This window comes from Trichoderma virens (assembly GCF_000170995.1).
Source record: "Trichoderma virens Gv29-8 chromosome Unknown TRIVIscaffold_5, whole genome shotgun sequence".
Classification (NCBI taxonomy): Eukaryota; Fungi; Ascomycota; class Sordariomycetes; order Hypocreales; family Hypocreaceae; genus Trichoderma; species Trichoderma virens.
The window spans coordinates 763,190-779,290 of record NW_014013744.1 but is presented as its reverse complement, the minus strand read 5'-3'; the positions used below and the strand labels follow the sequence as shown (position 1 = coordinate 779,290).

General features: G+C 52.7%; 6 protein-coding genes across 6 annotated transcripts; 2 read left to right on the top strand and 4 right to left on the bottom strand.

Annotated features, from left to right (window-relative positions):
* Positions 1-709: 709 nt before the first annotated feature.
* TRIVIDRAFT_215805 (uncharacterized protein) lies at positions 710-3,410 on the bottom strand (the record flags this gene model as incomplete). Its single annotated transcript, XM_014102210.1, has 4 exons — positions 710-1,374; positions 1,444-2,771; positions 2,861-3,016; positions 3,084-3,410. The coding sequence occupies 4 exons, from the start codon at positions 3,109-3,111 to the stop codon at positions 1,231-1,233; spliced, it is 1,656 nt and encodes a 551-aa protein (XP_013957685.1).
* Positions 3,411-4,189: 779 nt separating this feature from the next.
* On the bottom strand, positions 4,190-6,702 carry TRIVIDRAFT_190449 (uncharacterized protein; the record flags this gene model as incomplete). The annotated part of the gene is made up of 5 exons (XM_014102209.1): positions 4,190-4,444; positions 4,507-5,168; positions 5,218-5,394; positions 5,448-6,048; positions 6,376-6,702. The coding sequence occupies 5 exons, from the start codon at positions 6,700-6,702 to the stop codon at positions 4,190-4,192; spliced, it is 2,022 nt and encodes a 673-aa protein (XP_013957684.1).
* Positions 6,703-10,181: 3,479 nt separating this feature from the next.
* Positions 10,182-11,279, top strand: TRIVIDRAFT_36464 (uncharacterized protein; the record flags this gene model as incomplete). Its single annotated transcript, XM_014102208.1, has 1 exon — positions 10,182-11,279. One exon carries the CDS (start codon positions 10,182-10,184, stop codon positions 11,277-11,279), a length of 1,098 nt encoding a protein of 365 aa, XP_013957683.1.
* Positions 11,280-12,192: 913 nt separating this feature from the next.
* Positions 12,193-13,026, top strand: TRIVIDRAFT_37214 (uncharacterized protein; the record flags this gene model as incomplete). Its single annotated transcript, XM_014102207.1, has 2 exons — positions 12,193-12,263; positions 12,321-13,026. 2 exons carry the CDS (start codon positions 12,193-12,195, stop codon positions 13,024-13,026), a joined length of 777 nt encoding a protein of 258 aa, XP_013957682.1.
* Positions 13,027-13,261: 235 nt separating this feature from the next.
* On the bottom strand, positions 13,262-13,918 carry TRIVIDRAFT_26476 (uncharacterized protein; the record flags this gene model as incomplete). Its single annotated transcript, XM_014102206.1, has 1 exon — positions 13,262-13,918. A coding segment is annotated over one exon (657 nt), but the record flags the coding sequence as incomplete, so codon positions are not given.
* A 623-nt stretch (positions 13,919-14,541) lies between these two features.
* TRIVIDRAFT_147091 (uncharacterized protein) lies at positions 14,542-15,633 on the bottom strand (the record flags this gene model as incomplete). The annotated part of the gene is made up of 2 exons (XM_014102205.1): positions 14,542-15,217; positions 15,287-15,633. The coding sequence occupies 2 exons, from the start codon at positions 15,631-15,633 to the stop codon at positions 14,542-14,544; spliced, it is 1,023 nt and encodes a 340-aa protein (XP_013957680.1).
* Positions 15,634-16,101: the final 468 nt, after the last annotated feature.

Below are 16,101 nucleotides of genomic sequence, written 5' to 3'. Positions count from 1 at the left end.
ACGACTGATATCTACCTACTCCTCCGAAATGAGGCGGCATCCAATCCTCTTACATATACAGATGCACGTATGCACACAGAGAAAGACAGAGATGTATAAACTCCAGAAAGCGAAGACTCTCGTTCAATTAGCGACAGTCAGACTCACACGTCGACAACTCGCCCAATCAGCCCAACGCCTCCCCTCACTCGTCCTTGCCCTTTTCAGCCTCACACGATCCAATCTCCCAATTTACTCCAAAAAATGATACAAATCCATCGTCACCGCCGCACTAATCGCAGGGCAAACAAAACAAACGACATGTCAAAAGGCGCATGCATACTTACTCCAACTCGCCCGCCCCCCCGGTCAATGCTCTCCAACCCCAAATCTGGCTCGCCGAAGAGCCCTGGCTGAGAAGGTGAGTCAAAGCCACCGCCGCCGCCCCCTGCTCGATCGAATCAGATCGATGTTAGGCGTGCATTATGCATGAATGAAATGACAGGGCGTCAAATGTAGCTTGAAAAATGAGTGTCGACGCAGAGGGGAAAGGGCGTAAGGCTGCATCTCATGTCTTGGTCTAGGCAGAAAGAATGTCGTGGAAGCGATCCGACGATCGTCCTTTGCCATTTGGGTTACTGCATTTCGGCCTCCCGCATAAACGAGGCTTTGCTTGATTCAGGAGCTAGACTAATTTGAATCACAATAACAAATAACATAAAATAAAATAATAAAGTGAATGAAAATGAATTAATCGTTAACAGTTAAGTAATGATGCTGTGGCCAATGGCTGCCACTGCTACCCGATTTACTTACTTGGCCCAGAAAGAAGAGCTGGCTACTACTCCCAGCTCCATCGTCTTTGCCCTTAACCTTGCATCATCACAAGCATCACCATCGCTACGATTCTTCCTCTCTACAGCATACCCTTGTATAACGTCGATAAAATCGTCATTGATGCCCTCCTCCCCCCCATTTACCTTCCATGTCCCATACAGATGCACCGCTCTATACTTTTAATTTTAAAAGGCCGGCTCCCAAGTATGAGATTAAACCAACTCACGTCACAGAAACCTCTCCATTGCCGCCCGCCAAAAACATCTCAAGGTGAAGCTCACACACTGGTTGCAATAAGAAAGACCTGGTCCCAAAGATCCCGTATAGAAATTTGAGGCTATTGTTTTGGATGTCATGGGGGGGAAAAAAGAGGTAGCCATAGTAAAAACATCAGCAGAGTGAAGGAAAAAATTATTACATGCCATCCAAGTCTCCGCCAAGGTCATCATCATCCAAATCGCCCTCTTGAATCTCCTTGGCCATTTCCCTCTCTCGTTCGCGTGCCTCTTGGGCGTTCTTGAGCTCGAGACGGTGCTGGTTCATGGGGAATCGCATGGCCTGTTGCTCATGTTAGTTCGTGTAACTTTGGAAGCACATAAAATGGGATGAAAAAAAAAAAAAGCTTACCTTGACACTTTCGTCGTGGAGGGCAAGGCACGCCCGAATACGGTCATGGAACGCCTCTCCTGGCTCTCTTGTAGCATATACATCACCCACTTCCTTGCTCTTCATGAATCCCTTCTCTCTGTCCAAAGTAGCCTCAATCACGCCATCTCGGATGGCCTTGGCAACAATGTATTCGGCAGACTCTTCACTGCCAAGATGCAGGCGGATGCAAATGTCACGCAGGGAGATGCGAGAGTATGATAGCGACATCATTCGAATGCCCGTCTTGATGACGTTTTGACGCAGGCGGAGGATGAGTGTGTAAGTGCCGTCCCGCTTGAAGATGTCCGCATTATCAGCAATGGTGGTCTCAAAGTCCTCCAAGTTGCCCACTCTCACAGCCCGAACCAGCAGGAAATATGGGTGGAGGGCGTCCTCCAGAGATGGCTGTCGGAAGGTGGCTCTGTCGGGGATGTCTCCCATCAACAGCTCAACGACCAGCAATAGCTTGGTGGCGGTTTGTGAGAAACCCACGGCACAGCCGCTCGACGGCGCCTTGCGGGTGGCGGCTGTGAGGTGCTCGTGTGCCTCCGTGTATCGCAGCTGGATGGCCCGGATCCGCCCAAGATAGTACAAGAATCGTGCCACTTGGTTGTTGGCGGCATTCTCGGGAAACTGCGTATGTGAGACAAGCAGGTCGGCTTGTTTGATGTGCGACGTCAGCAGATAGTTTCTTAGCAGTAGAACGATGACCGAAGCCTGAGTATCGGTGTCCTTGCGCAGGACGGCGGTTCGGAGGACGGCGAGAAGAGTAGGTCGGATGGCGACAATGGGCGATTCGGGAGACGGTGGCAGCGGGACGATGTACTCGCAGAAGAGCGAAAAGTAAAAGTAGACCTTGGCCGAGAGGCAGTCCAGCGTTCGGCGGTTGAGCGTCTGGATACGATCCGACAGGTACTTGGAGAAGTCGGCTCCCTGCTGGTATTTCTTGGCATCGAAGAGATAGACCTGGACCAGAATGCCCAGGAACACGTCAATCTCGGGGATGATCTCTTTTACCTCCTTCTTGGAGGTGCCGTTCTTGGCAGCCTTTGCGTCGCTGTCCACCTCCATCTCAGCGCCGGCAGCCCGGCCAAGCGCAACATCCTCTCGGCCAACCGCAGCTAAAAGGCTCTTTGCAATGCTGCCCGACGCCGAGGTGGCGGGGAATGTGTCGGCAATCGCCTGTGCAATGACATCTGGCGAAAGGTGTTTGCGGATGAGGGAGATGGATCGGAGGGCGCGCAGGGAAAAGCGAGCGTCGAAGAGCGCAACCGCACGGTCAAGGAGGGCAAAGTTGGCTTTGATGTCTGCAAGCATTATTGCAACGAGGCATTCGTCAGCAAACCATGGGCTCACCAGATATATGTAAATCGTCTTTCGCATCGGGTTTGCTCACCTGCTACAGCTTGCACAGCCGGGTCAACCTTTTCCTCCTCGGTCTTGTCCACGTCCATTGCCACGTCGCCTTCCGCATCGGTTGAGGGAGCAGGCTGCTTGGAAGACTTAGAAGGAGGCACGACTACAGTCATGCTATCGTCCCCGTCCTTGGCAGCTTTTCCACCTTTCATCTTAGCTTCCTTGGTCTTGCTGATACATCAATTTCGAGGGGGGTTCTTTACCGTTGTTGTGGGGTGTTTTGCTAGGCATGGCTGGCAGAATCTAAGCTGGGGATGACGCGAAAAGACTTGGATGCCGCCCCTCGAGGTTCTAGAGAGACACAAGGAATGGCGTGTCCGATTGATTCGAAAACGACGGTGTGGATGGACCACCTCTGCTGTTGGGTCCGTCAGACGTCAACGGTGCGTATGTGTCTGTCCACGGCACGAGGGCGGAACAAAGAGAGAGACCAAGGCCAGCAACAGGGCCAGGGGACTCGAGATCGTGGGGAGCTTCTGGGGAAGCCGGGAGGGTCGGGCTGCGAACGCTGAGGCCAAGGTTGTTTGTTGTGAATCTCGGCGTCTGGAGCAGGTGGAAGGTTCGAAGCTTGGAGGCGTGGGAGAAGTGCTGGAATATGAGGGACAAGGCTAGCGATGTCGCGGTACCAGGAGCTTCGCAGTGCGGTGGGCGGGCACAGAGGTAGCGTGGACTTACCTAATGCCGTGCATCTCTGATAAGCCGTGCGAGCTGTGGGGCTGCCACCACCTTAGTGACGTTTGCCATCCTGGTGCCTACAAGCAAGGGAGAGGCCAGCAATAACTCGACAGTGCGCATTTGATTACAATTACAACACCTTCAGCCTTCATCCTCAGCACAACACGACACCAAGTAAAGCCTACAGAATGCACATACCCTTTCTTGTAGTGTTGTTCATCTGCCATAAACCACCAAATTAAAAAACAAAGACTACTACTGCGCCGTTGCTGCCCCATTACTTAAAGGGCTCCAACCCACGAGCTCTACAGAAGCTTCAACATTCTCCAAGTGCCAGATGTAATACTGCAATTTGTGACTATTTGTTGACTACTAGCCCCTGTATCATCAAGCCGCATCTCTCCCGGTAGTCCTAAGAGGAAAATATCACAATGGTTGCCCACGTCCCTCAGGACAAGCCAGCCTTGACATCTGGGAGGGGAATGCTAACCCTTCCTCCATGCTGAAAAGCAAAGTAAATAGTAGATGGCCTCCTGGCCAGGTATTGCCCTTTCCTTAAACGCCTTTTTATACCGATTCTCATTACCGCCCACCCCTGAATTTCGTCGTGAAAATGATAGTTGCTCGAGATACATCACTCGCCCTTTCCGGGCATCACCTTGGCAGCTTGCACAGCACTCATCTTCGCAATCCATCCAGTAGAGGGCTGAACTTTGCGTACCGTACGCAGCTCATCAGAAGAGTAGCCCGGAACACGGATGTTGTAAGTTCGCTCTAGTATGAGTTGGATATCGCGTATCTCGAGCACCTTGGAGCCGCGTTCCTTGGAGTTCCTGCATGCCGCGTGTAGAACATTATCAACAAACGAATCGGCCAGGTTCAGAACGCTCTGTCACAACAGTTAGTCAGGCTCAATAGTGCGGTTAATTCATGCAAACAATGTGTCCTCACCTCCTCTACTTCTGGTGTCAACAGGTTGCCGTCTTGGCCCTCTGCAGATCCTCCACAGACTTGACGCACAAGTTCATCCAGTTTCTTTTTGCTAAGAACGTGGTCACCCTCGGCGTCGTGGTTGTATGCAGGTACTCTAGGCACTGCTGGTTGATTCATGACACCTCCCACCGTTCCGCCGCCCTGGGACATGGTTGGCCGTCCAGGGACAACGCCGCCGCCAACGGCCACTCCCTGGGGCACTGCAGTAGCCTTTTCTGGTAGCTGCTTGGGGATCGGCATTCTAGGCTGGACGGTAGGCTGCTGTTGCGTGGGGTGGGCATGAGGATGGCCCTGCTGCAGTTGCGCTCCCGATACTCCCATATTTGGGTTCGTGGTAGTAGCCGTAACGGCAGCTGTGTTGACGTTTGCAGGCTGGTTGGGCAGTGGTGCGCTTCCAGGTGTGCTTCCAGCCGCCCTCTGGTTAGCGAGAGACATTGCCGCTGAATGGCTGAGAGCTCGTGTTGGCTGTCCTGGGCCAGCAACGGGTGTTGCAGTTTGTGGGGTTGCTACTCGTGCCGCTGCCTGAGCAGGAGATGCAGTCTGTTGAGCAACCTGGGCCTGTGCAGCAGCCGAAGCGAGAGCGGTGTTGACTGGTGCGGGCCGCGGTGGTTCCGTCTTGACTTGCACCTGTGGCTGAGGTTGTCCTTGGGGCTGCCCTTGCGGTTGCACCTGTTGTTGCAGCTGTGCCTGTTGTTGCGGCTGCATCTGCATCTGCATCTGTTGCTGGGGTTGCTGCGGCTGCTGTGGTGCCTGCATCTGTTGTTGCATCTGCGGTTGCATCTGCGATTGACCTTGCAGCTGCTGTTGCCCCGTGACGGCAGCGTTCGGGACGGGCCGTGCTTGCGCCTGCGGTGTAGGCGTGGACGCAATGCCGTTTGGTCCTGGGACTCGATTGGCACCAGCCATCTGCTGCTGGTTTTTGGCTGCCTCTGCAGCGGCATTGTTGGCCATTTGTGCGCTGTTCTGAGGCTTGCTCACAGCTGCTGCAGCTGGAGAGGCAGCTGGCATGACTGGAGTAGCGTTACCGGGCTGGGTAGCAGCATGAGCAGCACCGGCGGCGCCAGCAGTCGCTTGATTGGCATGAGCCTGTGCTTGGGCAACTCCTTGAAGGCTCCCCTGCTGCTTGCGAACGCCCTCCACCCACTTGTGAGCTTCGGCATACAGCTTCAGCTGTTGATCCTTCCTCAGCTGAATCTGTCTCTGTTCCTCTTCTTTGAGAGGGTTTCCTTGAGCTGCCCGGTCAGTTATTAGCTTTTCCCAACTAGCAACCTTATTCTTAGTTGTTTCCATAGTCATGAGAGCCCGAGCATATCTTTCCTTCATTTCCTCAATCCACTTGGCAGCATCGACGGATTTATCAGCAAGCTGCACTGGAGGCCGAAATGTCATCTTGTTAACGTGTTGCATGAAGGCTTCGGGTATCTTGGGACGTTGTGCTGCTGCTGCTGCTGCTGCTGCTGCGGCAGCCGTTGCCGCTGTTGGTGCTTGGGCATTCTGTACCTGCCCAGCAGCACCAGCGGCTGTAGCTTCATTTCCTGCACCTTGTGACTTTTGTTGCTGTGCTTGCTGCTGAGCCTGCTGAGCTTGCTGTTGAGCCTGCTGCTGTGCCTGTGCCTGGGCCTGGGCTTGTGCCTGAGCTTGAGCTTGAGCCTGAGCTTGAGCCTGTGCCTGTGCCTGGGCCTGTTGTTGGGCCTGTTGTTGAGCTTGTGCAGCTTGTACCTGAGCCTGAGCCTGTGTCTGGGCTTGGGCTTGGGCTTGGGCTTGGGCTTGGGCTTGGGCTTGCAGAGCGGCATTCGGGGGTTGCGGTTGCGCCTGGGATTGTGCTACTTGTGGTCTGGCTTGAGGTTGTTGTTGCTGCTGCTGCTGTTGTTGTTGTTGTTGTTGGGCAGCATGAGTCCTTCGTTGTTGAATCTTGGTAATCAGCATTCTGGAGAACTCTATGATCTTCTGTCGAGCAGCAATTTGGTCCGAGCTGTTGTTTGGAGATCCATTCATCTTGGTCCAGAGGCCCCGCAATCCTTGCTCGTATTTGGTCTTCTCGTCATCGCTTAGATATGGAAGGTTCTTGATCTGGCCGGGCTGGTACATTGGAGGCCGATTTTGAGCAGCAGGAGCCTGCACGCCCTGAGGCTGGGGCTGGCCTTGCTGGGCCATTTGGCCCGGGGCGGTATTCATTATCGTTCGCCGATCGGGTGCGCGCCAATATTCGGTGATGGAATGAAGCTGGCAGTTGTAAAACACGACACGACGAGCGGTACCGATGGAATGAACTTGTACGTAATGGTACTGGAATCGAGTCGGATAAAGAAGCACCAAACGGAAGACGCGTTGTGAAGTTGAAAGTTGGTTTGGAAGCCTATCACTGTTGCCTCGCGATCCGCTGTTCCGCCAATCAAATGCGCCCTAGGAACGGGTTACTGTTGGTACCAAGCCGGAGCCGGGGCTTAACCGACGCGCGAGACGAAATCATTATATAAGCGAGTATCGCTCTCAGAACGCCACAGTGTAGGACGCTTGCGTATCCAAAAATGGAGGTTTTCATTTGCTGAATGCAAGTAATGCAAGTCTCAGCTTGAACAGCTATTTGCAATGTCCGGCGTATCCGTTCCCGGTGTCTCTTGGCTTGCGGCTTGGTTCATTTCTAGTTTTTGCATTCATTTTGCCATATTTGTTCAAGATCAAATCCATGAAATGACTCTCCAAGCCCATTTCGCCGTGTAAGTGAATTTCAAGGGAAAGCAAGCAACGAGTTGAAATACATGTACAATACCTGCCTTACTATTCATAGTAAGTGCTAGATGGTATCTAATTGAGGTAGGGGCTACGAGACGTGAATATTGGGTCAGTAGCAGTACTAAAGTAGCTGTTCATTTCCTCGAACGAACAACAGATGATCTTTGGCTTGCTACTAGGCAAGAATGGCATCTATCCACAATTCTATGAGCTTTCTGGTGCCACCTCTATGGAGAAGGAGAGGAATGGCATAATGACATAGTGCATATCACGCCGTGGAGAAGTCTCCTGAAAGCTGCATATATAGTACTGGAGATGCTTTCCGCGGCAGCTCCTCCTGCTTCCGTGGACCCTCTTAAGCCTGCTGATTTGTCTGCTGTGCCTGATTCAAGCCACGGTTGGCGTGAGCTGGACGAATCCCCGTATAACTCCACAAACACACAGCAGCATTGGATGCTTACTAGGTGCTAGTAGTTGTGGCAGCTTACTATACGAGGGGTACTTGTTGGTAAAGCAAAGCAGAGAACAGCGCCTATTGAGTATTTCTGTAACAGCGCATGCCTCAAATTGGAGGCCCATTGTGGCCAGTGCGTCTGCATCTGCATTCAAGCCTCTTCTTATGCAGACTTCTCCTAACTCCTGAAAAAAAGAGATCCAGTGTATGGACTACAAAACTCCCCTGAGTGAGCTTGAGCTGTATCTGATTGGAGTCGTCTTGTTCTCTCGCTGTACATGTGCTGTCCACTAACACAGACCACTGTCCCGAACAACGGATGATGTATGCAATTGCTCACCATGGCCACCCAAGTAAGCAGCCCCCATCTATTCCAGAAGCATAAAGGTGGCTGCATTGTCGGAAGGGGGGAGCAATCGAAGCGCTCAAACACCAGTAACCAGTCATCCGGTATGTACTCGTAATCTCATGTTGACCCAAATGGGAGAGACTGAGAGAGACACGGGGCCAAAAGAAGAGAAGGAGAAAAAACCCGCGTCTTTTTCTAGCGGCTTCCACCGAGACATAGAATGTTCTTTTTCCATAGAAGCAGGTTTGGGAGCAGTCCAAGTGGGCAATAAGGCCACCACAGGCAATTCGTCGAAGCATTGCTGCCCAAAGCGAGCGGCGATCCCCTGTCGCGGTGGATCATGGGCAAGGTATAGCAAGGTACATACATAGTATAGCAAGGTATAGCAAGGTACAGCAAGGTACAGCACAGCACAGCACGAGTACTCACACATCCAGGACGGAGCTGTCAGAGCCGCCAGGATGCCGCGCCCTTGCAGCCGACAGGAAGAGGGAGCGATTGATTGCATTTTGTCGATGCGTCGTAAACAGAGGGCCCTGAGCACCAGAGCAAATCATAAGATTCGCAGGCGGCCGCAGTTCTCAGCGCTGGCGTCGTGCCACACCATCCGCCTCGGAAGCTAGAGCAGCCACCGCACCAGTCTGGCCAAATCCCACACAGGTTTCGTTTCGCGGTGCGTTATGCAGAATGCAACTTAATTTAATATACATGAGTATTCTGGAAGTGCCAGAGAAGAAGGGACATGTCTCCTGCAATGAAGCTGTAGGGGCTAGACAGGCGGGCACGTGCAAGCAAGGCGAGGCATGTTTGTCGCTGTCATACACCAGATCATCTCTTATACTGCATGTACTCCAGATACAGCACATGCATACGCCAGATACAACGTACCTAATACTACCTACAGTACTACTCCGTACTCCGTATTTCCTGTAGATGATAGATGATGGGAAAATCGGGCGTCATGCTTTAGCTGTATGGATGCCATGCATGGACCACCTTTGCAGGATCCCGCACCTCTCCAGATGCTGAAACAAGGTTCAGCACCCCGTTGACCCGACGCTTCGGCTGAGGCACATGGAGTTCCATGTCCTGCGTTTTAAAAGGCCCTCGCCATCCATTGATTTCCGTCCGCAGCGCCTCGGCCAGCCATTCACGGCCCGTCATTCGTCTGTCGCCTGCAGCTCTCGCAAAAAGCAAAGCTCGTCTGCAGCATCCAGGCAGCAGATCGCAGATCCGCCCAGGGCTGAATTTGGCCCCAGGTTCTGGCCGTCCCAGTTGTTTTTTTTTTCTTTTCCCTTGACACCTTCTTACTTTGTATATACCACCCTCTCTACTCTGCGCCTGGTGCCTCTCTAACTCTCCTCGTTTCCTCGCCTCCCCCCTCCCCCCTTGGATCTCTCCCGTCTCCTACCTCCCACCTCCGCCTCCTTATCCCTCTCTCTCGTTTTAGCCTCCAACAAGCTGCGAGTATAAGCCGTGTGGGTGCCATCAGGTGTTACCAACACGCCGACCAGCCCCAGGCCCTCCTTCAACATTATCATGCTCCCGAACACAGCCCGAGTCTCTACTTCTCCGTGCTGGAGGTTCCTGCTCTGGATCCCGACTCCTTGACGCCTTTCGCCCTCTTCGCACCAGATTCTGCCTTGTCTGTCTATCTGGTGTTGCTTGCCTGTGTCTGTTTATTTGCCTCTCTAAACCAGACCCCCCTCACAAATCGCCACGGGTCCTAGACTGCGCAATTACAAGGACAATGTACGTGCCATGATTCCTGCTGCCTCTCTCCCCTGCCTTGATGCTGATGGCTGCAACCCCCGCGCAGCAACGTCTTGTTTTTTTTTTTCTTTACCCTTTTTTCTCATTCCAAGCGAAAACACCCCACGCAATTTCAAGACCCACGGCCAATTGATAGCAATTTCTCGCGACTCTGATCCGAGACACGAGGGTCATCGACAACCGACGCAACGGACCACCCCGTGGCCAGATAAAAAGAAAGACAGACCCCCCAGCGACTCATTCAGTCATACGTTTCACACGGATTGAAATTGCTCACCTACACCTTTTTTTGCTTTAATTCCCTCGCCATCATCACAAGCAGCCATGGGCCGACACAGCAGAAGTTCGCTGCGGCGGTCATCAACGCCAAATTTAAAGCTCTCGCCGGCTCATGTGTCGGCGCTACAGACCGCCGACCCAGCTTCACCGCCCGACACGCCCATCACCTCACCACATTTCGCCCGCAAGAGTGCCCAGGAGGCATTTTATCTATTCACGAATCCCCTAGCTCAAGATCCAAACATCAGGCCATATGGCAGTGGCCATCAGTTCAGCTATCGCCCACTAGAGCAATTGAGTCCCCGATCGTCGTCGTCGTCAGAAGCTGATGACGAGGACGTGAGCGATAATGAATCCTCCGAAAGCGCTAGCGTTGTCAGCCTGCCAAACTCTTCGCGACGATCACCACGAATCTCGACGGGAAAGAGTGATTTTGAATCGCACGAATTAGACGCTTGTGCAGATGCAGATGCAGATGACGAGCCAGATCTGGACTCAGCCAGCTCTGGCTCTGAATCTGAATCTGAAGCGGAGCCGGACAAGCCTAAGCGAACGGGATCCGCGCACGGTCCCGCAACAAGCACCCATGACAACTGTGGCTTTACGATTGAGGACATCGATCCGATGGACAGCGAGTGCGATGGCCTGGATGTCCTCTATCCCATCGAAATCGAGTCCGACACCGAGTCTACCAGGAGTAGATCCACGTCACGGCATAAGGACCTGGATAAGGATATGATGCAAGACCTCGAGAACCTCAACTGCAGCAACGAAGCATCCGATAATGAGGCAGAGCCTGAAGAAGAGGATGATGCAGAGTCGGAGTTCATGAGGAGGCAGCAGGAGCTAAAGCGCATTCGAAGAGTCAGCATGTCGAGCAGCTTCGGCAAGAGGACTCACAGCGAGCTAAGCGACTCAGATGACAACGACTGTGCTCTCGACGTCAACGAAGCTGGTTCCAGTGCTCGCCGCTTCCGCAAAAGAGTCCACCGCGGTAGCTTGCTCTTCCAGGACCCTCCCGCGCCGCGAATTGAGGAGCTGGAGGAGCCCAACTCGAGTGAGGATGAATATGTCAAAGAGATTCGTATCGCACGGAACCTACCATACCCTTCAGTGGAGGTGATGGACACGGACTCGAGCTAAAGAGATGGAGAATGAAGAAGCAACACCGAGAAAGAGAAGAAAGAAGAAAATAAAAGAAACGAAAAGAAAGAAAAAAAGAAAGAAGGATATAAGCAGCTTCGGCTGTTAAGCGGGACATGTTACAAACCATTTACGCAATGACGAATGATGTTACGATAAAATTAGAGAGGCACATCGAAGCCTCAAGCGAAGTGCCTACCGGACGCTGGGATTGATATATACTTACACGGCGACCTGCCTGCAATCTGAACTGTTGGATATCTTTAACCTGGACTGGAGATGCGACAAGAGGGCATGTGTTTGGCCAAGAGAAACCAATGCAATATGGCCCCTGCTACTTCGTCTTTGGTTTACATTTCAGCATAATTTCAGCATGGACCGAAACGGGGTTCTTCCTTCGATACCTTTTAGATCATTTGAGCCTGCATCAGTTGTTTTATTTTTATTTTAGACGAGCGGACATGTGGAGGTAGATGTGCTTTGATATTCGCGGTTGATATTTGAAGACATGTGTAGGAGAAACCACACAGTTGATAGACAATAGAAGGACATTCCTGCTGTAAGCTGTCGTTGCCTTGAATCACTTCATTACATGTTATTACATCCATGCTATCTTGAGTGGAACACAGCAGATAAGCCCCGCTGTGGACCGCCGTTGAAGCTCAAAAGCCGCCTCAGATCTTGGTGGGGTGGCGCCGGCATCTACTAAATATCAAATCCATGCTACCATCAACCTCGTGTCATCAAAACATTCTCCGACTTGCTGGTCTTCATTACTGCGCTCTTGGCTCTACGGATTCTCAATTTACCATAACACTCGTCTTCTCTCACCGCTCTCTGGAACAAAGACGAACACGTCATTCGGCCGCTCCAATTCCTCTGGACGCGTACCACTAGACCCTCACATCAAGCCATGGACTCGTCGTTGTTATCAGCTCACCTCGAGCAAATACAAAGCTCCTGTCAGGGAATCGATGCCCTTCCGTAAGACACAACGCCAAGCCCAAAGAAAACAAGAGCTTCAAGTTGACAGCCCCGCAGTTTCCCGCCTCCCAAGATCTTCACCAACGCTCTGCTATCAAATCACGACATCACAGCCTTGATTCGAGATACCGAGGCCCACGAACGCGCTCTGTTTTCCGTACCGCCACCACCTCCTGCCACTGCCGCCGCGACCAAGCCCTCAAAAGCCGTCGAGAGCGAAATCAAGCCCAAGAACCGCCGACAAACTGTCTTCAATGTTGCTTCGGGAGAAGTAACGACTGGCCCGACAACCCGGGGTGCGCCTCATCGCCGTACCGCAGTGGCCGCCGTTTTGGGCGGCGAGATGCACGATCAGCTGCGACGCGGGGAAACAGATCGCAAAGGCGATCTAGACGTCGAAATCCTGCTCCGCGGCGCCGAGAAACTCTGCGGCGTGTACGAGTTGCCTGGAGCGCGCGAGAGGATCACGGCATTGCGGTCGAGATATCGGCATGGGAAAAACACAATGGCTTACTACGAGGCCAAGGTGGCGGAGCAGGCCGAGCAGCTGTCGAGCATGAATAAGAACTGGATGGACCAGGGCGATGACGCGAAGCAGGACCAAGATGAGCCGCAAGACGTGGGTGGAGATGCGTGGACGGAGGAGGATTTGAAGAGGGAAGAGGAGGAGGCGAGGCAGATGGAGGCGAAGAAGAGGGAGCTGCAAGCCAGGTTGAGGTCTATGGATAACGACCTCGGGGCGCTGAGAAATATGTACTCGTAGGAGACTCGATGAGAGCAGCAGCATTAGACGGCAATGAAACCATGATACCCCTTGTATGAGAGCGACGTGTCAACTGCCACTTGTAGTATGCATTGATGATGGAAATATCTTCTAATGACTCTACCTACCTACTAAGGTAAATAGCCACACTCTACCTATATATACATATATGCTCACCAACAGAACAGAAATAACGCAGTTATTCCTAAGCCTCGACCTTGTTCTTGGCCTCCTTCGCCTCCTTCGCCTTGTACAGCTGCTCAAAGATGGCCGTCACATCATCAGCGCCCTCCACCACAAACTCGTCATCAATAAAGATCTTTGGCACGCCCTTCATCCCCTGCCTCTCCATCTCCTCCACCTCACTATCAACCTCCTCACCACCACTCCCATCCTCGAGCCACTTCCGCGCCACATCCCGCTCAATGCCCGCCCTCTCCGCCGCAGCACTCAAGTCATCAAAGCTCGTAATATCGCCTCCCAGCTCGAAAAACATCTTCATCATCTCCGTCTGCACTTTATCCTCCAGCTCCCACCCGCCCAACTTGCGGCCCAGATGCGACAGCCGGTGCGAGTCGCGGGTATTGCCAATGCGTCCGGAGAACGTGAAGCCGAAGCCCTCTGTGTCGCCGAGCTGCGCCATCCGCGCGCGCTTGGCGGCCAGACGGTCGGCGCCGAAGCGCTGCACAGCGATGTCCCGCACGGAAGTCGATTGGCCCTGTGGGATGGACTTGTCGAGCTGGAAGGCGTGCCAGCGGATGGCGAAGGTGGATGATGATGCGCCGGGCACGGTTTTCTTGAAGAGGGTGATGGCGCGGGCGATGCGGGCACGGGCGAGATAGCAGAAGGGGCAGACGGTGTCGGAAATGATTTTGATGTCGTAGGTTGCCATTGTGTCTTTGCTTTAGATGGTATGGGTGTCTTTTATTGTTTATATTGTGGTCTAATTAGGGGAGATGTGGTGTTGAGAATGGGCTCCTGTCCTGGACTTGGTACACAGCTGATGCTTGCTTACTGCTCCAAAGCCGACTTCGTTGATGGAAGATCCTCCCTTATATAATATTCCGCGAATCCTACACTACAAACAGATAAAAGAGGCAGCCTAGACGAAGCCGAGATTCGTTTCCAATCTCGATTGCGTGTTTGGCTCCATCGCGCTGGCGGACTTACACACAGACGCTGCGGAGTACCAGAAACGTCTTTATAGTCCGCCCCAGGCAGCGACCAATGGTAACCATCATGAGCGAGAAATAGGAGCATCGTCGACACAACCAGTTGATTAGCTGCGGAGCGCCACGGTGGGCATTAGAAACACATCAAAACGGATGCAATTTTAAAACCAGGATGGTTTCATTAATGAGGATGCCTAAATAACTCCTTGTAGAATCATCGCCGTCTAGCAGTTCTGGGTATCATTTCCTTCTATCCATCATGTCCAAAGTATCATATCTCAAATATGCCATACGAGCCCTCACCATCAACTCAGCGCTTAGCCTTCCCCACCTATCGTCAGCATCAAGCGCTCCTCTCCCTTCTTCGCCTTTCACGCCTGTAAGGCTCGTGCCGCTGTTTTCGTCTATCTTCTCGGTAAGGCTGAGCCAGCCCGGGGCGGTAGTAATCCCCTCTGAACCGGTCCTGGCTGCGCTGCGTCAACGATGCACGCTCATTCCGAGTGTGTCCCAATTCTGGAGCAGAAGAAGCAGAAGGTGATGAACCCCTTGGTACAACCGGGTCGTATTGCACCGCTCGATCCCAGTCTTCGAGCTTTGTGAAGGGGCTCCTAAGCCATGACCGAAGCTCGTGCAGAAACAGCCGGGCGTTATCTCGGCCAAGAAACTCGGACAGCATGTCTTCCGCCTGACCGGCACTTCCCATAATATCCACAGTCTTCAAGATTGCAATCAAGTACTCCAGCAAGAACTCGGCGTTGTTTGCTCTTCGCCGCGCCTGGGCTTGAGCTGCATCTCCGGAACCTGAACGAGAGGTAGATGGGGTAGGGCCAGATTCATCAGCATTGAGAAATGAAAACACTCGCAGTTCGCGGCGAATCCACATCCGTGCGCGGGAAACGAGAGCCTCGTCGCTGCAGAATAGCCTTGGTGTCAGCTCCCGGTAAAGGGAAAGTCTGTTTGAGCCGACATGCTTTGAGAATCTCTTGTGCAAATAAACCTCGCGCCGATGTGCTTGGATTCTTTCAGCATCAAGTTCGTTGGTTGTAATCCTGGGGATCCTCGCTGTCCTCCTTCGAGGGCGAAGAAACGACGACTGGTGAGAGTATGTCCTTGTTGAAGTAAGTTGTTCAGGTCGTTGTGGTTTTGGTTCAATGACAGTTGTTTCTCGATGTTCGGGAGGTCCTCGGTGCACTTTGGTTACATCTCTCTTGCACAGAGGACACAGTGGTTTGTCATAGAGCCAGTTCAATACACAGACATAGTCAAAGCTGTCGTGTCCGCAGGGAACCAGTTCGCAAGCATCGCTAACAGCGTCTAAGCAGATGACGCAGCAGTTGCCATCTGCCAGCTGCTCTCTTGCAGCCACCTCTTGCAGTGTATTCTGGAGGACTTTGCGCTGTAGTTCGTCATTCTCATCAGCCAGACCGCTGTCCATGGAGGCAGCGCGACGATATTGAGGCTGTCTGGAGGATGCTGCCAAGCGGCGTGGCGAAGATGCAAGAATCAGAAGATGCGAGCCATGACCGATGGAGGTTGCGGAATCCTGGGGTTCGATTGGCGGGGCACAGTGGCCATACAGGGCGTTTATACGCCACAAGTGCGGCGATTCGGCAATTCCACAGGGGCCTTGTTAGTGGAGTCAGCCTGTAGCGTTTAAGTGCTTCTGCAAGACGCGCTTTTGTACTAAATTGATGACAAGCAGCGCGCTTCCATTCGCGACCTGCAGTTCCCCACATGACGCTTTTCAACAAAGGAGCTTTCCAGTCTCTCCAACTGCTGCCCTGTCTGTCTCCCTCTTCTGTCTGCCATTGAACTTGTTTTTTTCTCTCTTTTATTTTTTTGGGCAACAGACATGTCACTTGTGATATAAACCATCATCTCCCACTCTAGCTGGTGTATCTTT